The sequence below is a fragment of the Antedon mediterranea genome, chromosome 2, assembly GCF_964355755.1.
Source record: "Antedon mediterranea chromosome 2, ecAntMedi1.1, whole genome shotgun sequence".
Taxonomy (NCBI): Eukaryota; Metazoa; Echinodermata; class Crinoidea; order Comatulida; family Antedonidae; genus Antedon; species Antedon mediterranea.
The window spans coordinates 3089879-3107909 of record NC_092671.1 but is presented as its reverse complement, the minus strand read 5'-3'; the positions used below and the strand labels follow the sequence as shown (position 1 = coordinate 3107909).

General features: G+C 32.7%; 1 protein-coding gene across 2 annotated transcripts in view; it reads right to left on the bottom strand.

The window, feature by feature from the left end:
• The window catches only part of LOC140040065 (uncharacterized), a 54024-nt gene that overhangs the window by 27014 nt on the left and 8979 nt on the right, over positions 1-18031 (bottom strand). Inside the window, exon 1 of one of the 2 annotated variants that reach the window (XM_072085726.1) lies at positions 1914-1968. The exons of the other annotated variant lie outside the window; for it this stretch is intronic. Within the exon in view, the coding sequence (XP_071941827.1) occupies positions 1914-1934 (21 nt within the window). The 5' untranslated portion in view covers positions 1935-1968. Of the gene's footprint in view, positions 1-1913; positions 1969-18031 lie in introns of those variants that run through there. 2 annotated transcript variants of the gene reach the window in all.

Below are 18031 nucleotides of genomic sequence, written 5' to 3'. Positions count from 1 at the left end.
GTATATGGGGACACTTTTTGGGTACTAAAGGTGCCCCCATAATACACACTGTACAGTACTTTCTTCTTATGTAATTTTTTTTTACCTCACGAATAATCAATATTACAATACAACTACTGTACTGTAAAAGAAAATTTCTGTAAAAAAAAGAATTATTTCTTTATAACGGCAAGGCAACGTTGAATATTTCTTTAATGCAAGGAATGACAAATAGCTGCTTAATAATTAAACTGGAGCCTGAATAACACGCGTTCTATTTAAAGCAATTACAAAATGGCCAATGGCTCATAGGCAATTGTTTTCATTTGTTAAAGTGTGCCCTGTAGTACTGTACTGCCGCTTCGTAAATTTACTATTGTTGCCTAAAATTAGGATTTTTTAATACAATAAATTATCCTTTAAATGTAATTATTTTGTATAACTTCCACCAATATTTTAACCAATAATTATTTTATAAAAGAATAATAATTATAATTGAATAACTATTTCAAAGTAATGAGTCAGATTTTTTCAATGTACAATAGTAATTCTCATGTGCGACTTTTTTAATTGCTTAACTTTTTTTAATTATTATTAAATTATATAATCCATTGAGCTTGAATCTAAACCATCTAGCCATTATCGCAACCTTGGTGGTCTACAGGTATGAACGCCAAGCTAGTGATCTAAAGGTCTAATCCGAATCCAAACATAGATTTAATTTTTTTGCAAGCATTCTCGTGTAATTTAGTAAAAATACAATCACATTAGAGGCAAACATCTAACCAATAAAATAACATACTAACAGTTCATAGCAACCAGTGTCTACTGTATATAGTCTTTTTTTTTTTTTTATTATTCTAAACTCGGAAGCAATTATTTCTCCCACAGAGTTTCAATTTACTCATTGCCCATTGTGTGTTTTTTTTTTATAGTTGAAAAGAAATGAATTATTTTCAATGATCGTTCATTAAATAATTTTCAAAGCATACCACCTCTGAGACAATTTATTGTTTATGTACAGTACCACTGTAAGCACCTACTTTACAGTATTTCCAATGTTCAATATTATATATTTCTTTGATTATATACAGTACTATAAGACATGCACCGACAAACATTAATAAGAAAGCAATATCCAACTGGTCTGTTTGAGGCAATCTACTGTAGCTTCTCGGACTCCTCAATGTTTCTATACTGTTACAAGTCGTGCAAGTAGACCTTTTGCTACCAGTTTGAGGAGCTCATAGTCAACCATATGCAATATCTAGAGTTATTTTTAATTACTGAATAATTATTATAATTATATTAATAAGTAAAACTATTATTTTTATGGAAAATCAACAGCACAATAATCATATGGAGTTGTTTACAACCCTGATCAAATCATACTGAGTATACTGTAGTAGTACCAGCATTTTATATTGTTTAGTAAAGTATTGTATCATGAATGCAGTTATGTACGAATGGATAGAATTGGTTAAATCATTTACAGTACAACTAAAGTAACGTTGGAATTTTCTTAAATGTATTCTTTCTTTATACTGTAGGTGTACTGTAAACTGTAGTGGAGCTTATCTTGGTGGTTAAAGTGCTTTCCTTCCAATCCCAAGATTTGTGGTTCAATCCTGACATATTGTGAGGGTTTTAACTCACGATTGTTTTAACTCTACTCTCTCAACCTCAAATGAGACTTTGTTTATATAACACGATAAAATCACTATATAAATTCTGAATAAAACCTATAGTAATTATTTATTTTATTATCTCAGAAACAATTTAGCATTTACAATATTTAAAACAAGTCAAAATGTAATAGAAGTGTGCCAATTATTTAATTAAATTCAGCTGTACTAATAAATCTATTCCAGATTCCTATAAATACCCAATGAATATGTAACTAGCACACACAAAAACCTTGATTCATACAATACCTTCTCCAGTGTGACATCCATATTTACAAGAAAAACTATACAAGTATATTTCCCAAAGACATTGCAATGACTACTGACTGTAGTGATCCAGCCAACAGAATGCGTTCAGCATTTAGGCAGCAAGCCACTGCTAAGTGGGAGGTTACTATCACTGATTGACATTTCAATAGCTGACTATCATTGGTATTTGGAAATTGTCATAACCTACAGTAGTATGTTTATGTGGTCTTTTATTTTACTTCAAGTCTAACGGGATTACTGTAAATTGCAGTCAATTGGAGTTAAATTGCAATCTATTAGAATTAAATTGCAGCCCATTTGAGTTAAATTATTTGAGTTAAATTGCAGCCCATTTGAGTTAAATTGCAGCCCATTTGAGTTAAATTGCAGCCCATTTGAGTTAAATTGCAGCCCATTTGAGTTAAATTATTTGAGTTAAATTGCAGCCCATTTGAGTTAAATTGCAGCCCATTTGAGTTAAATTATTTGAGTTAAATTGCAGCCCATTTGAGTTAAATTGCGATGTATTGGAAAAAAATTATTTACCTGAAAAAAATGTAATTCAATGCAAAATAGTTGAAGATCAGAATTTTATCTTTCATGTAATCAAAACAATATACAGTACTGTACACAATACTATACATACTTATGTCAAAATTGTATTGGAAATTTAAACAAGAATCATTTCCTCAGCACATTTCCTGGTTCATATAAAACTATTAGTTAAACATCATCATGGATCATAAATGTAAGCATATTGATTTTTATACTGAACTATGAATAAAAGCTGATGACTTCTTAGCCAGCTATGTATGTTTAAGTTTGTAAGCAGACAAATATTGCAGTATACAGTACGTTCTGTCTCCCTAGTTACTGTACATCAACTTTGACATATTGATTATTGGTAACAATACATATAGCTAAGGATGGTGATCTGTCAACGAAATTGATATAAAGTAAAACCCTTATTAGGTGTGTCCTCTGAATAATGGTTGGTTGTACTGTAGTGTAGACATATACCATATCTCCTTGTTTGACCTCTTAATATAATACAGTACAGTACAGTGTCTCACTCAAATTTGTTTTTAATGACTAATTTATTTATACTGTCTGTACTAACGCTCGCTCGTCTCTGTATGTATTGTAGCAACATACATTTTTAGTAGTTTTGATGCGAATGTATCAGTATAGTACAGTATACAGTATGTAATGATATTAATGGGTTCATAGGTCATACAGTAGGTCCGGAACAGGAAGGACAAACACCAGGGAAAACCCCCTGAATTTGTCCCTTTCTGAAAATTCAGTCAACCTATTAAAAAAATGAATGAATGAAATTCTTATTGTATACTTATATAGAGCTGGATTCTCTATCAGAAAAATAATAATTCATGCAGCAATTATGAATTATCAGCTAGTGTTGAAATGAGACGAGTACATAAGTCACCATCTGTTCCAATATCTCAAAAAGCAATCATGAAATAAAGTGTATGTACCACTTTAAAAAGCAAAGTAAAACAGGTGAAAATAAAATATTTTTTAGCAAATTTGGCGACATAAAACTATTATGCTAAAAAGTGTAATTGATTTTGCTTAAAATCTGGAAGTTTAGGTTTTGGAAAATACAGCAGTTGAGTTGACACCGTTTTGCAAAAGCCAATAAAATGTAACCATGTGTTGTTAGACGTGGTTTCCAATTAGAAAAAGCTGTTAGATACTACTACTAACATTTGCTAAACATGTACTATACGGTCTAAAACAGGTATTCAGGCTAACATTGTAATGACATAAGTGCAAAGTTAAGGAGAAACCGAGGCTAAAAACTTAATGATGTATCTCACATTTATGTTACCGATTTATCTGTAATGCTGTTCACTCCCAGGACGACAATCTCTACATCCTAAAATCGGTGTCAATTACACTAAAGTTTAATGAAGAACCTGCTATATATTTAAACATGACTAATAAGTTTCACATTTTCGTGCTGCGCCTTTAGGTAGTTATATTCAAGAGGATGGAAGCATTAGCCAACTGCATCACGCGAAATAGTTTACTAAGGCAAAAAAATGAGAATTTGCAAATTTGGACTGGGCATACACACACCCTAAAGCATGTATGGGAGAATACTAGAGTCTACAGGTATGAGATATAAGACCTGTTCAATAAACAATGTTTTCGTTTTGGCTGTCAACGTAGGCCGGGTATGATACCATAATGTACAGTATCATTGAATAATGGTCAAAACAATCCTTCCTTCATGGTAAATATTTTTTGCCGAATGATGTGATAGTGATGATATAGATGAAGAATTGTTTGATAAGTAAGTACCTTAAATGTCGAAAATTAATTTAAAAAGCATCATTTAATGAAGAACGTTAAATCGAGCAGTGTTTTTTTGTAAGAAATATTTCTTGTAATAATCTTAGCAATAGCAGCATTTCAATAGCTATCAGATTAGCATATTATGTGGCAATATGACTATATATTTTATTTACCATCTAAAGATAGAATTACTTTCTAGTAGACCAGTCGGATCTGGAGGCAGGTGTCACCTTTCTGCAGAATTTTCTAAACCAACTTTTTCTAATGCACTTTTTGACGTAGATTACGAATCTGGTTGTTGATCGGACTAACGTGGGGGCTTTTTCAAGATATAAACGTTTAAAATCTTGATTTTTGAAAGCCGAAATTAATCAAAATAATACAAACTTAGACAATAGAGGGCGCACTTTGTACATAATTACGAGTAAAGTTGAATTAAAAAAGACTTCGTTGCTGTTAATTTTATTCACGTAAATGTGAAAATCATTTATAAATCGGATCGGTTTTATATGCTGAAATTGTTTTAGTAATACACTGTGTAGTATAAAGTTAGTTAGAACTTTTCATTTTCGCATTTTCAGCGATCAAAAATGATATTGTCTAGGCCCGAAAATGAATGCTTCCAGCGTACGACGTATGTAAACAGAGGAAGTTTAAACCGCGATGACAGCATATAAAGTGAATAGTGGGTAGGCTTTTACTAGGCCTAGCGTATTATGACCGTATGCATGAAACATCTTTCTCTGGCTTATTTTGCATTCAGCGCTAGCAATGCATACTTTATTTTAATATAATACATGTGTACTATTGTATGTATGAGTGTTCGTCAAGCGATACGTGTCTGTAAATTTCTAAAAGTTGCAAATGAATTGCCGATTTTCACCAGAAAAATAAATACAAATTTTTGGTCCCTGGGTGTAACATGATATTGACTCGTGTATCGTACTCATACAGTGAGCTGGGGCACGAACGATTCGTACAAAGGACACCGCCAGACTACTACCGCGTACCTTTTGTGTAAATGCATAAAAAGTATATTGGATTCTTCCGACGTACATAAAAAAAATGAACGCTGCTGTTTAATATGTATGGCTATGAAGTATAGTGTATCATCATCATCATAGTAGGATTATAGTGAATATTAATATATTAAACTATACTATAATATCTATTTACATTACAGCATCCGATTAATTTTTTATAGGCCCACCAACCAATACGTACTCAACTGTATCATAACTTATTTTATGGCTTTATCACAACCACCTATTTACATTGATATAGGTCAATTAATTCCTCAACAAATGAATATAGATATAATTATAAAGCTATAATAAGTATTGAAAAGAGGTGCCATTTATCATAAATCTTATGTGCGCGAGTACCATTTCCGGCCATCTAGGGGTGTCATTTAACAAAATTCGCTTTGCCTCAGGCCCCACAAAGGGGAGGGGGACGTTGGCGGTGAGGACAGTGACCCAATTACTTAGTGTCCGAACATCGCCTTGACACATCCTGGCAACGGCTATGTAAACTGATATGATTTTCTCTTCTGGTACTCTTTGTGATAACACTTTGCATCACCCGCATTACAAGTATGAACTAAGAATACACTCAAAATATATACTGTACATAAAAATGTACGGCACGGCATTGTTATACTAACCGTTTCGCTTTTACGCCGTGAAGTTCTATCAATGATTTCTTATAGGTAACATAACAACTGTTTAGGCGGAAACATGGTGAAAATACTACAACTATATTGAATGTATTATTTATTACGAAAGCTGCATCTAGCATGTTTCTTCTCTGACTGAGATCACGTTTAAAACGTTAACAGAAAATAAGGTTTCCCTAAAGAACTAGCTGGAACTAGAGAAAATCACATAAACAATGTTTCTCTGTCCCTGAACCAACATATTCCAATAAACATGGCTATATCATACCAAATGTATTCTACAACATAAACAGCCAGCATCATGTAATAATTATAGTTTAAAATGTCAAAGACCAACTGATAAATGTGGAAATTGCGTATATGGTGGTTTGATTCCTGACAAAGAAACCATAAGTATTTTGACGATGCCAACTATTACATTTTCTATGTGTACCTTGGATGGCAAAATGTGATCCTCCAGATTTAGGATGGCGTTTAGGTAAGGGTAGAATTAAACTTTACAGACTTAAGAATCTCTGTTTTCAAAGTTATCAGATTAACATAATTCGTTTTTGCTGTAGCGCACGTCGATACACAGTACACGACGTAACGGTCTGTAAACTTTTCGTCTGGAAAGTAACTACAGTACTGCTACACATTTTGGTCCCTGGATGGAATATGATATCACACGTCTGGACACAACGTTGAACGATTCGTACAAAGGGATACCGCCAGACAAGTGCGTACCTATTGTTTAGTAGTTAGATCGCTGGCTAATATAGTATTGACCATATTTGTCGGCGAGAAAAATATGATCATTTTTCTTCTGGTAAAAAGAAAAACCATATTAAGTGTACTACTATATATTTTAAGTAACTGCGGCATTCCATTTTTACTGAGGGCTATACACTTTATGCATGCTGACTAACAGCGAAGTAAACAGTACAGTATGTGGTACGAATTTACGAATAACCATTGGTGTACCGCGTATATGTTCGCTGTCGATTAAGGGGGTTTGGGTGGGGGTACCCCTTTGTTGGCCTCAACCAATGAATGTTTCACGCGTACGGGGAATCGGAAGGTGAAGGGTGGCGGAAATAGTAAACTTTTGATACACAGTTGATGACCTTAGCCTGGATTTTTTACTATTTTCATGGAGATTTAAAACATATTTTTTCCTTAGAATATGCCAATTGTGCATTATTTTGACATACTTATATAACTATCTTATGGCGTCATATGTACATTATATGGTAATTTAAATACTAATTTGAAAGTTTAATACCACATTTATATAGCGGCTATTCTGAATTTATGCAATTAACCTTCTTTTTGATGTGTGACTTTGGATATCATGTTCATTTCAACAGGAAAATATTAGAAATTTTCCTGCGGTTTCTACATTTATTTTAGGATAGGATAATGTCATTTACGCAGTTATAAGAACATAATATATGACGTCACAACTACCATATGACGTCATAGCTACGTCATATGGTAATTTAAATGTGCTAATTTGGAAGTTTAATGTCACATTTATATCTACTCGTAATGCACTTAGGTGGTCTAAAACCAACCATTGAGGAGATACTGGAACTTCAAATGGTAAATGGCGGCCATTTTGAATTTATGTTAATTAACCCACTTCCCGACGTCCGATTTCGGTAAACTTTGGATATGATGTTTATTTGGACCATATCAACTAAACAACAAAATTCTGTTGCATTTAACATATCTAAACGGTTTCCTCTTCATAAAATGACTTATTTGACCTAATTTGACCTTTGACCCTTTATATCTCAAAAACGCCCCCTCCCCGTTGCGATCAACATTCATATTCGTATTCTACAGCCAAAATTACCCCAGAAAAAATAGATGAAGTAAATTCTGCAAAAAGTGACACCTATACCTCAAATACGACTGGTCTATAGGCCAAGTGTAACGCATCAAACCAACATTAACTTTCAGAGATATTGCTGGGATTACAGACCCAAGGGAAATACATTACAATCATTCCTTGACGGGATTATAATGATGATATAGAGCCTAGCACAGTAGATGCTGATGATACTTCTCTCGTATTTTCTATACCCTTCAAAATATCCGACATGGATTTCGTTTGAAACGTTTTACTATTTTTTTGCAATTTAATTTACAAGTTTTGGCTAGTTGATTTATTCACAAAGTAAATCCTAAAGCTCTGTCTACACTTATCAAACTTTATGTGAAAAAAAAAATGTTATGTGCCCTTATATATAGACACGATGATGTCATATCAGTACCATATTTGGGCATATCACTACCATATTTGGGCACATCACACCTTTTTTGTCAAATACTTGGTGCATTTATTAACAAATATTTAATATAACTTTTTAAATGAGCTTGTTTACAATTGAATATTTACTGTAATTCTGCCTAAAAAAATTACTATACTATACGTTTTAACTTAGTCATTTAAAATTAATCCACTATATCACTGGGTAGTTTAGAATTTCTCTATACCTACTGTATCCAATTTATATTTCATTTCTTTTCATATTTTGTCTCCATTTGCTGTAGAAATTCAAGCTTAGATATGGTATACAATTCGCAATTTCAGTTTATGTTTGTACCACATGTTTGCATTAGACTATAAAAATGTTGGACAAAACACAAATCAATTCAAAAATGCCAAATGGCTGTCCTTTAAAAATCCACATTTTTTATATGCAATTTCCATTGCGGTTAAACTAGATGTAGAAGGTAAAATTATGAAACTGCAAGTTACATATTTTTCTGTGTCTGGAGTTGTCTAGCCGATTGGAAATTATTTATACTTTTTTAATTTATTACATTAAATTAAAAACGCATAGTTTGTTATACACAGTATGTTCCACAATTATATAATTCTATAATTGTTATTTTTTAATATGTATAAACTACAGAGTTTGTATAATGATGTCTATTTCTGAATTGTGCAGTTGGTTGAAAACATACAGTAGTATCACAAATACTGTATATTTTGATTTAAAGCTACAGTGGTCTAATTGTAGGACAACTGTACAAAAAAAAACTAGGTATTAAGAAAAGTACCTGAGGGTTCGGGTATGAGTTGAGGTGGGAAATCCGAAAACATTGTTGAACTTCCTTTTCAACATCGCTGGACTTTACTGTAGGACCCAATGCAAAGACATAAGCACACCGTAAGTTATTTTACCAATGTTGGATGATCCAACACATTGCCATTGGTCATCTTTTTACATAAAATATTTAAGCTCCACCTTCAATACATTGAAATATATTGTGAGAAGGGTATTTATATAAATGTCTTTGGCTACATTTTGAAATTTATTTGATCTTTGTAGCCGTAGTAGATTTGTAAAACTGTTAATTGCCAATTATCTACATGTATAATTATGCATTAGACAGGATGACAGATGGATGTGTAAATTTAGAACTTGACGAGTTTAACCATAAGAGGTAACGTTAACCTATTATTCATTATATTCATCAGCATCAACCATCCATCATATAACTACGGTTTAGAAGGTTCTTTTCAGATAATCGGTTAAAGACCTCTACGCTATATTTAGCTTTGGCGTTGGATGCGCAATTCATGTATGGCAATATGCGAACATGATTAATTAGTTAAATTAATATTTAAACGATCCTAACACCATAATGGTAACTAAAGTAGTAAGATGTACAGTAACCAATGATGAAGTAAATAGAATTGTACATTTGAAAATACTTATGTGTCTAAGTTCGCAAGTTCTTTTTGGGTACGACTAAAATCCGACTACAAGCGCACAATCGGTGGTATGGACGTACTGTATGTATGAACATCAAGATGTTTGGCTGGAAGTTGTATACAGTACTGTACATACAGTAAAGTCACCTTGTATGGCGAAAAATATTTTCATGGATATACAGTAATTGTGCTAGGTGGAGATACCTACTGTACTGTATACCTTTTAAGTCTTCAACCCAGCCTAAAAGCTTATTTAAAGGTATCCACCCATTTTAATAATTAATTAATAACACAGCACCTACCCAAACAGTTAAGCTTAGTTACATTTTTTTTCACATTATTGATTGTCTCCATTCCCGAAACCTCGACTAAGAAATACCGGAATGGTGTCCGGCGGGGGATAGTTTATTACCATTACAGTAGTTAAGGTCTAATGTAAAGCACCTAGAGGGGTCAGTGATCCATTAGGCGCTATATAAATACTGTTTATTATTATTATTATTATTATATCCGAAAGAACGTCCTCTAACACCATACAAAGGTAATATCACTTGACAAGTAACATATGATGTGAAGTATGATTTTATATTCTTTTCCCCAGACATCCTTAAAATGACCTCTGTACAACCCTGATATTCCTCTACTGTAAATACTCATAAAAAGTAAATTTCATTTGACAAGTAAAATATATGATGTGAAGATGAACACATTGACTTCAAGCAGATCATCCACCCACATTTAAATATTAAAGAGTCTCCACTCAAGTTGTAAATATTAATCAATGTTGAACTATCAAAAATTCAGATCAGGCCTGAAATGAATGGATCAAAGAAATATATCAAGCCAGAGGCCATGACATAAAGCACCAGCGCAAAGTGAGCAATTTCAATCGTGATCGAAGTCAGGACATTTTGTGAGTTAATTTACAGCAATGGACATCAGATATTGACATTGCGATATTATTTACAATTTATGTAGACTTTGTATTCATTGCGAATTATCATTTCCTATTTCGCTGACATCTCCTACATAATACATGAATGCATTTCATTTTACAGTTTAATAAATATTTTATGCGCGACTTCAAATCATCTGTGAAGCAAGTCAATGTTTTTATGTACAGTAAATTTGAGCCTGTACTGTACAGTTGGCAGGGTATAACAGCTGTATTTTACGACATCCTACAGTATGATAGTAAATCTAAGGCTTGCTGTATCAAACAGCTTAATTAACTGTACTGTACCACCTCATGCTAGAGAGGTAACAGTACTGTATGAACCACCGTAAAGCTCTGTCTACACTATCAAACTAGTTTGACAAAAAAAAGTGTACTGTGCCCAATGGTAGTGATATGCCCAAATATGGTAGTGTCCATATACTCTGTATGGGCACATCACATTTTTTTGTCACATAAAGTTTAATAGTGACAGAGCTTGAGATTTAACCGTTGCAATTTAGTTATTTTAGTTTTGATTGTTAGTAATAAAAATGCTTAAAATAACATTATAGACATACTGTAGATCAGTATGGAGGCAATAGTCACCAAAAATGGCAAAATGAAACAAATAATAACAATATAATACTTTCATGAAATATGTGCATATTTCAATGTTGAGATCACATTACATTGTGTTTGCATGGATTATCTAACCTGATGGTTCAATCAAGTTATTTTTATTACTATACTGCACTGTATTACAAGTTTACAGTCATGTATTCTGCAGTCAGTTTTATAAAAAGTCTTTAAAATCTGCACATAAAATAAGAATGAATCCTCTGTGAAATAGTATTTTATAGAACACAACAGTTGCAGGAAGACAACTGTGAAAGGTTAGGGAAATAATATACGTCATCATTGCAATTTCATCTGTTTATTTCAACCAATTATTGCTAAATGATCTACAATTTAAATATGATTGCCACTCTTTCAATACTGTATGTACAATGTTCTACAATACAAATCTACGTATTCAAATTGTTCCAGTCTAAATGTACAGTATTTGGTGTTTATTTTTACCTTAATAGCATTGGTTAATATTGCAAATATTATAATACTGTCTGTATTTAGTTGTCCAATTACTGCTAATTTACAGAATATAATTTTCTAAATTTCCTATGATTCTCAGCTTCCAAATGTTAAATTATTTTTGCGTATTAAAAGTAAAACTAAATACAGGTTTTTGCTTCATCTTATATTGATCTAAAAATGCATGAAAAATGTATTTTTAATTTATTGATTTGACTTTAATAATACAGTATGTAAGAATAATTTCTGTACAGTGATTATTCTTTTTATTTATAATCAGGCACTGTTTATTGTATTTAGGTTACAGACTCGTAAACTTCTAAGAACCATATATTACTGCATTTTAAAAATGTAATTACTGCAGTAAATGAATAACAATTTATAACAATGTTTACATGATCTGATCCCTAAGGTACCTTTTTAATTTTAGTCTTGGTGATTAAAGAAAAAAAATATTAAAATGTTACTAAAAAAAGCTCTGTCTACACTATCAAACTTTATGTGACAAAAACATGTGATGTGTACATATATGGACATGATACTATATACCATATTTTGGCATATCACTACCATATTTGGGCACATCACACTTTTTTTGTCAAACAAGTTTGATAGTGTAGACAGAGCTTTACTGTACATAGTGTGAAACATTGATCAACATCTGTACTTTAGACTATGAATCATGATGTAGACATTAGTTGACAAAAAGGTCAACAGATGGAATATCCATGCAATTGAATACATTACACAACTATGTAACAACACAATTTATTGAGTTCAATTGTTAGTGTAATTAATTCCTAATAAAAGGTCATAGTTCATCAGCAGAATGTACACACACGCTACTAAATTTTGGTTTAACTATGTAAATGCAAAAGTTACAGCAATAATAATAAATTTTCATTTTAGGCTTTAAACATGCATTTAAAAATCCTAGATTTAGTTTCATTTACCTCCGCCAAGGAGGTACGGTATATGTAATCGGTAGCGTGTGTTTGTTTGTTAGCAGGATTACTCAAAAGTAATTACAAGATCTTTACCAAAATGAATATACAGATAGATATGTGGTCAAGGACCATTCCATTAAATTTTGGGACCATTGTTCCAATTCTGGACCACTTTTTAGTATACTTGTCAGACCTGCTAGTGTTAAAAGATAGGACAGAATTGTTCAAAAAGCCGGCGAGCAGTCTTAAAGTAACAAGTATACTGAAATTGCATTTTCTCGAGCACTACTTCATTTATGTACAAGAGGCAAGAGTTATAATTTGTGATTTGTAATTTTAAAACATAATTTGATTTAATGTTCACGTTTTTTGATGCCAGTAGTTTAAAAAACCTATTTTCTTTTCAAATTCACTCGTTTGATTTTCGCGTTGCTGTTCTATTGTTAGTCAACTGAAGCTATTGTTAATTGAAAGGCTTGTTACATAACCATTACACCAAACTCGCATACACATGCTTGTAGTGAAATTAGCCTAAATCACAAACAGCATTAACCCATTGACCCCTAAGTTTATTTTGCTCCCCTGGGACCCAAAAAGCATATGTCATATAATTAACCCTAACTTTTTTTCTAAACACAGACATTAAAAAAATTAAAAAACAAAAATAATGCAAAGGACATTTTATTTCTAAATATGTTATCAAATTTGTGTTACAACTTATTTTGGCGGAGTATGGATTATGCAAATTTTAGAAATATTTTAGGAAAATTATTAAAAATTTGTAATTTATCTTTGACTACCAAATGCACAAAAATTAATAAATATTTCATAATAAAACTCATCTCTTCATCAGAACCTATTTCTTCTCTTCAAAATAAGACCAAACTTGACCATTATGAATGACCGGTTTCGAAATTATGAAGAAATTAGTAGACTGACTCATCCGACGATGACCATATGGGGCCTAGGCCTATCGGGAGCCGCCCCGAGAGCGTCCTCGCCGCTGTTTGTTCACCGGGAATGTTAAAAAAAAACATCCCGAAAGCGACTTAGAATTCGCGATTCCCACGCGCACCGGCATCCCTCGGGAGCTTAGTCCGCTGTTTTAGACGTGTAGCTTGCAGAAAATTTGACGAAAATGCGTCGAAAACTTATGAAATTAAAACAAGTTTGGTATCAAAATGTTTGTCAAAAGTTATGCTTCAATAAACTGACCTTTGCGCAGAGTTTGAACAAATATTTCATGCCCATAATGCATCTGACATGTCAGGGTTCATATTACAATCAAAGGTAAACAATATGGCGCGGCCCTCGTGAGGACATCTTCACGACTTTTCTCCGGTAGAAAAATCACATTTTTACATGGAAATATGACGATTTAGACACTGTAACTGATACATAATCTTTATTTATTATACATTTATTGTATACAAGCTTCAAAATAGTGATTATTAGAAATAAAGATGGATTTTAGACGATTTTACGTTGTATGTTTAGGCCTAGATTCATTCAACGCGCCTGTCGCGTTTCGAACAGCGTGCTTCGAAAAACGGTTATATTTTCGAATTTTATTTTCAAACTAACTTCAACAATTGTTTTTATATATTTAGAAGCATATTTTAAAAAAAAAAGTTGTGAGTATTTTGTATAATTTGTTGTTACGATTCATGCACAGCAAACTGCGCATGTAAATTCGATTTACTTTTTTTTTTTTGAAAATTTGTTTACAATGACCTTGACTTTTAACCTTTTGAGCGCTTTAAGTGCTTATCGTGGTGAATCGGTTAAGACACACACAAATATATATATTTTTTTTTTACCGGAGAAATCTTATGTAGGAGAATTTTACAGTAGGCGGAGGTATGCACTCTCGGAGTGGCTTTCTAGTTGAATAAGAAATTGGGACAATTAGATTTCAAAGATAAGGATATTTCACTGCCTTTCATATTGCATGCAATTGGAAGAATATTATTTCGCAATAGTTTAGGTTTCAAAAAGCCTAATGGTATATTTCAAATATGTTTCTGTTGGAACACAATTATAGAAATGGTATGGATTGATTTGAATGGCATTGCGGCAGTAATTGTCAAATGTCATAGATCTTGATGTGTGGCATTTGAATAGAATCAGGTTTCGTACCGACTTAATTAAATTAAGAGGCCATCAATGATTTCCTGACTATAGCACTAGCAGGCATACTGGGCCAATGCTCTATTTCAATTGCTCTCCAAAACAGCCTACAGTTCCATACCGTACATTTAATTTAATTAATAGCTTCATCTTAAATATACTGTAGTACACAGCTGCTAAGTCTCAAAAACAAACATTTTAACATCATTATTGGGTCATGTAGTAGTACAGTATTATATAATTTTAGTCTTACTTTAACTACAGGTTTTTCTTTCTGGTACTTTACATACTGTAGGCTACTGAAGATGATCTGTGCCAGCCTACAGAGTACTATAAGTCAAGAAAATATCTAAAATCTTTAACTGTTTGTCACGGTAAAACCAAGTGTCTGGATAAAATATTTTAAAATAATATATTTAATCTACAGACCACATTTCTGTTAAATGTAACAAGATTTCAGTGGGTAGTTGTTGAATAGAACATCACAATAATATGCAAAATGTGATGTGCTTATGTGACAAGGTCCAAACAAAAAAAAACCTAATGTCGAAAGTAGTCATACAATGTTTACAAATATTTTACATAAAATAGTGTTTTGTCACTTATGCTAAAATAAAGTTGAGGCAATTCTTGGCAATAATACTGTAACAAACTTTGGCAACAACGACGGACAACTCAAGAACGACATACTTATGGACAGACTCAAGAACGATAATCACATTGAATTGATCTGCGCATGTCCAAGCAATGCAGCTTATTGTTCTTGGCAAAATCACAAACAGGTTTTGACAAATGTATCATCCATGTTGAAATCAGCCAAAAGTTATAAAAAGACCTGTACAGTATATTGGCAAGATATAACAAGCACATAATACCAGGCCCCAATATATTGTAGACCATGTCTATATGATGGATCAACTTGCAGTTAGTGTAGCATTATTTACATTCTCTGTTTGTTCAAGTTAAGTCTGCAGACGGCGTTGGAAAGGTATACGCGTTATTAATCGATGAGAAAGAAAACCATCGAAGATTGATGATGAAATATTGCTATCATGCTTAGAATCTTCGGCCAACAAAAATTACAGACATAACTCAATAGCAGAGAACATGTCGTAGATTGTAAACCCCTATTGTTACCATCAATCAGGACGTAGATAGCTGACATGTATCGTTGACACAGTTTAGATTTAGTTACAGATTATGAAACTAATTAACACACATAATTTAAATTGATATCAAATAGACAACTGCACTACTGGGAGGTATAACTGTTATTTCGCTGCTGATAATTTAGAAGATCAAAAGTAACTAATTGTAAAATACTTCCACGCACTAACAAAATTTCCGACATAGTTTTATTTTCACCCAATGATTACTGTAGGAGTAGACTATAGTATAGGTACAAAGAAATATGTTAAATTCATAGACAAGGTAAAAAATCAATTTTTGTAAAATAAAAAAAAAAAACATTTGGTATGGACGCCTGATAAGATTCCCCAAAGGTAACTGCAAAAATTGATTGGACTAAATAAATAAAACAGAAAATTAAGAATGGCCAAGAGGTAGAACAAAATCTATAAATTCAGAAACATTAAAATGGAAAACAAACCATCCTGCCTATGAGAAATTCCATAATATAGTAAGAAAGGAAAGTGTGACGAGAGGCATAACTGATGATGATGACGGCAATACAAAAATAGACAAATTCTACAATAGTGGGGGGGGGGGGGGGCACCTTGATGAAAATTTGCATGGTCAAAAAATCTACTAAAATTGTATTTCCGTTCACTCACTTCTATTTTTAATGCAGTTTTATTTTTACAAATATTGACTAAATAAAAACAAGTATACATACAGTAATTTATCTATAGTATTCCAAATTTAGGAGCCTGAAACAACAAATATTGTTATAAAAATATTCAATTCTAAAATCTGTCTCATGAAAGGGGCTGGCTGAGGCCCTGTTCAGACCCATGGCGTTAGACCGTTTTAGCGTACGACGCTAAAAGAATGTGTGTCTGAACAGTTGGGGATTAGCGTACAACGCGTCGTACAACGGTTGTAGCGTTGTAGTGGAAAACGGTTGATAGTACCGTTTTAGCGTACGACGCTACTGTAAGTCAACGTTGTATCCAATCAGAACGTTTCCTGTTATGACGCGAAACAAGGTTGGACCTAGGCTGACATCTTGTATCGTCAATGTGTGAGATGGATTTCAATAACAAAAAGGCCAGAATAAATAAGGCCTAACTACACTACAAATACAACTGTTACAAAGTCTACAAACTACTACTATCAACTGATTACCATTATATTTTCTAACAAATGACGTAAATACATGCACCTTGTATTTAAACATAGGGACTACGATCCCATCCGCTTTTAGGCCTAGCTAGGCCTAGAGCCATTCACGCATTTCATTCAAGCTAAAAACTAGCGTGGGACATCAAGTCAGTCATTCATACAAGGCAGACTAGACTGGACAAGTTTAATGCTGAAAACCCCCTAACTCCTAAAAAAATCAGTAAACAAACAAGGGGAGCTGTGTCCCTTTTATTAGCAAGTTAAGGGTTATTTTCAACCGACTGGACCAAAGAATATATATCTTTGACTGGACTGGATAGACTAATCACAATCATTTTTTCTTCATCATTACGAGGCCTGCTTTATTTTCGTAACACAAGAGCCTGGGGAAAATGTTTTTTTACTACAAACAAAATAAAAACAATAGAAACAGAAATTTGGCTTTACTATATTTTTCTTAAATAAATGCTGAGGTATGTTTTATTTACGGCAAATTTTGTCATAATTGTAGGGCTGAGATCTAGGCCTATATACAGTGGAAATAATGATGAAAACACGTGGGTAAGAGCACATGAATATGCAACTAGAAACAACCTGGATGACGTACTTCCGTTGTAACGATAATCGTACGCTATGGGTCTGAACACCTCGTTTTTTTCTCTGCGGTTTGTAACGTGACCTTGATAGTAACGTTGTACGCTAAAACGGTCTAACGCCATGGGTCTGAACAGGGCCTGAATAGATTGAATGATAGTGTTTTCATAGTCTAATATTATTATTGTTACTATATCAACATTAAATAATGCCGCCGTCATCTTATCTAAAGTGAAATTCAAACTACTCATGACATAGGTCAATAAAATAATTATTGATGAGCTACAGTCAACATTATTATTAGATTTTATTATACCTCTTGGAGAGCAGAGACATTTTAAATATAGTATGTTTTGCATTCAGTTGGTCTATTGTAAACAATTCATGTAAAACTACAAAATAGAT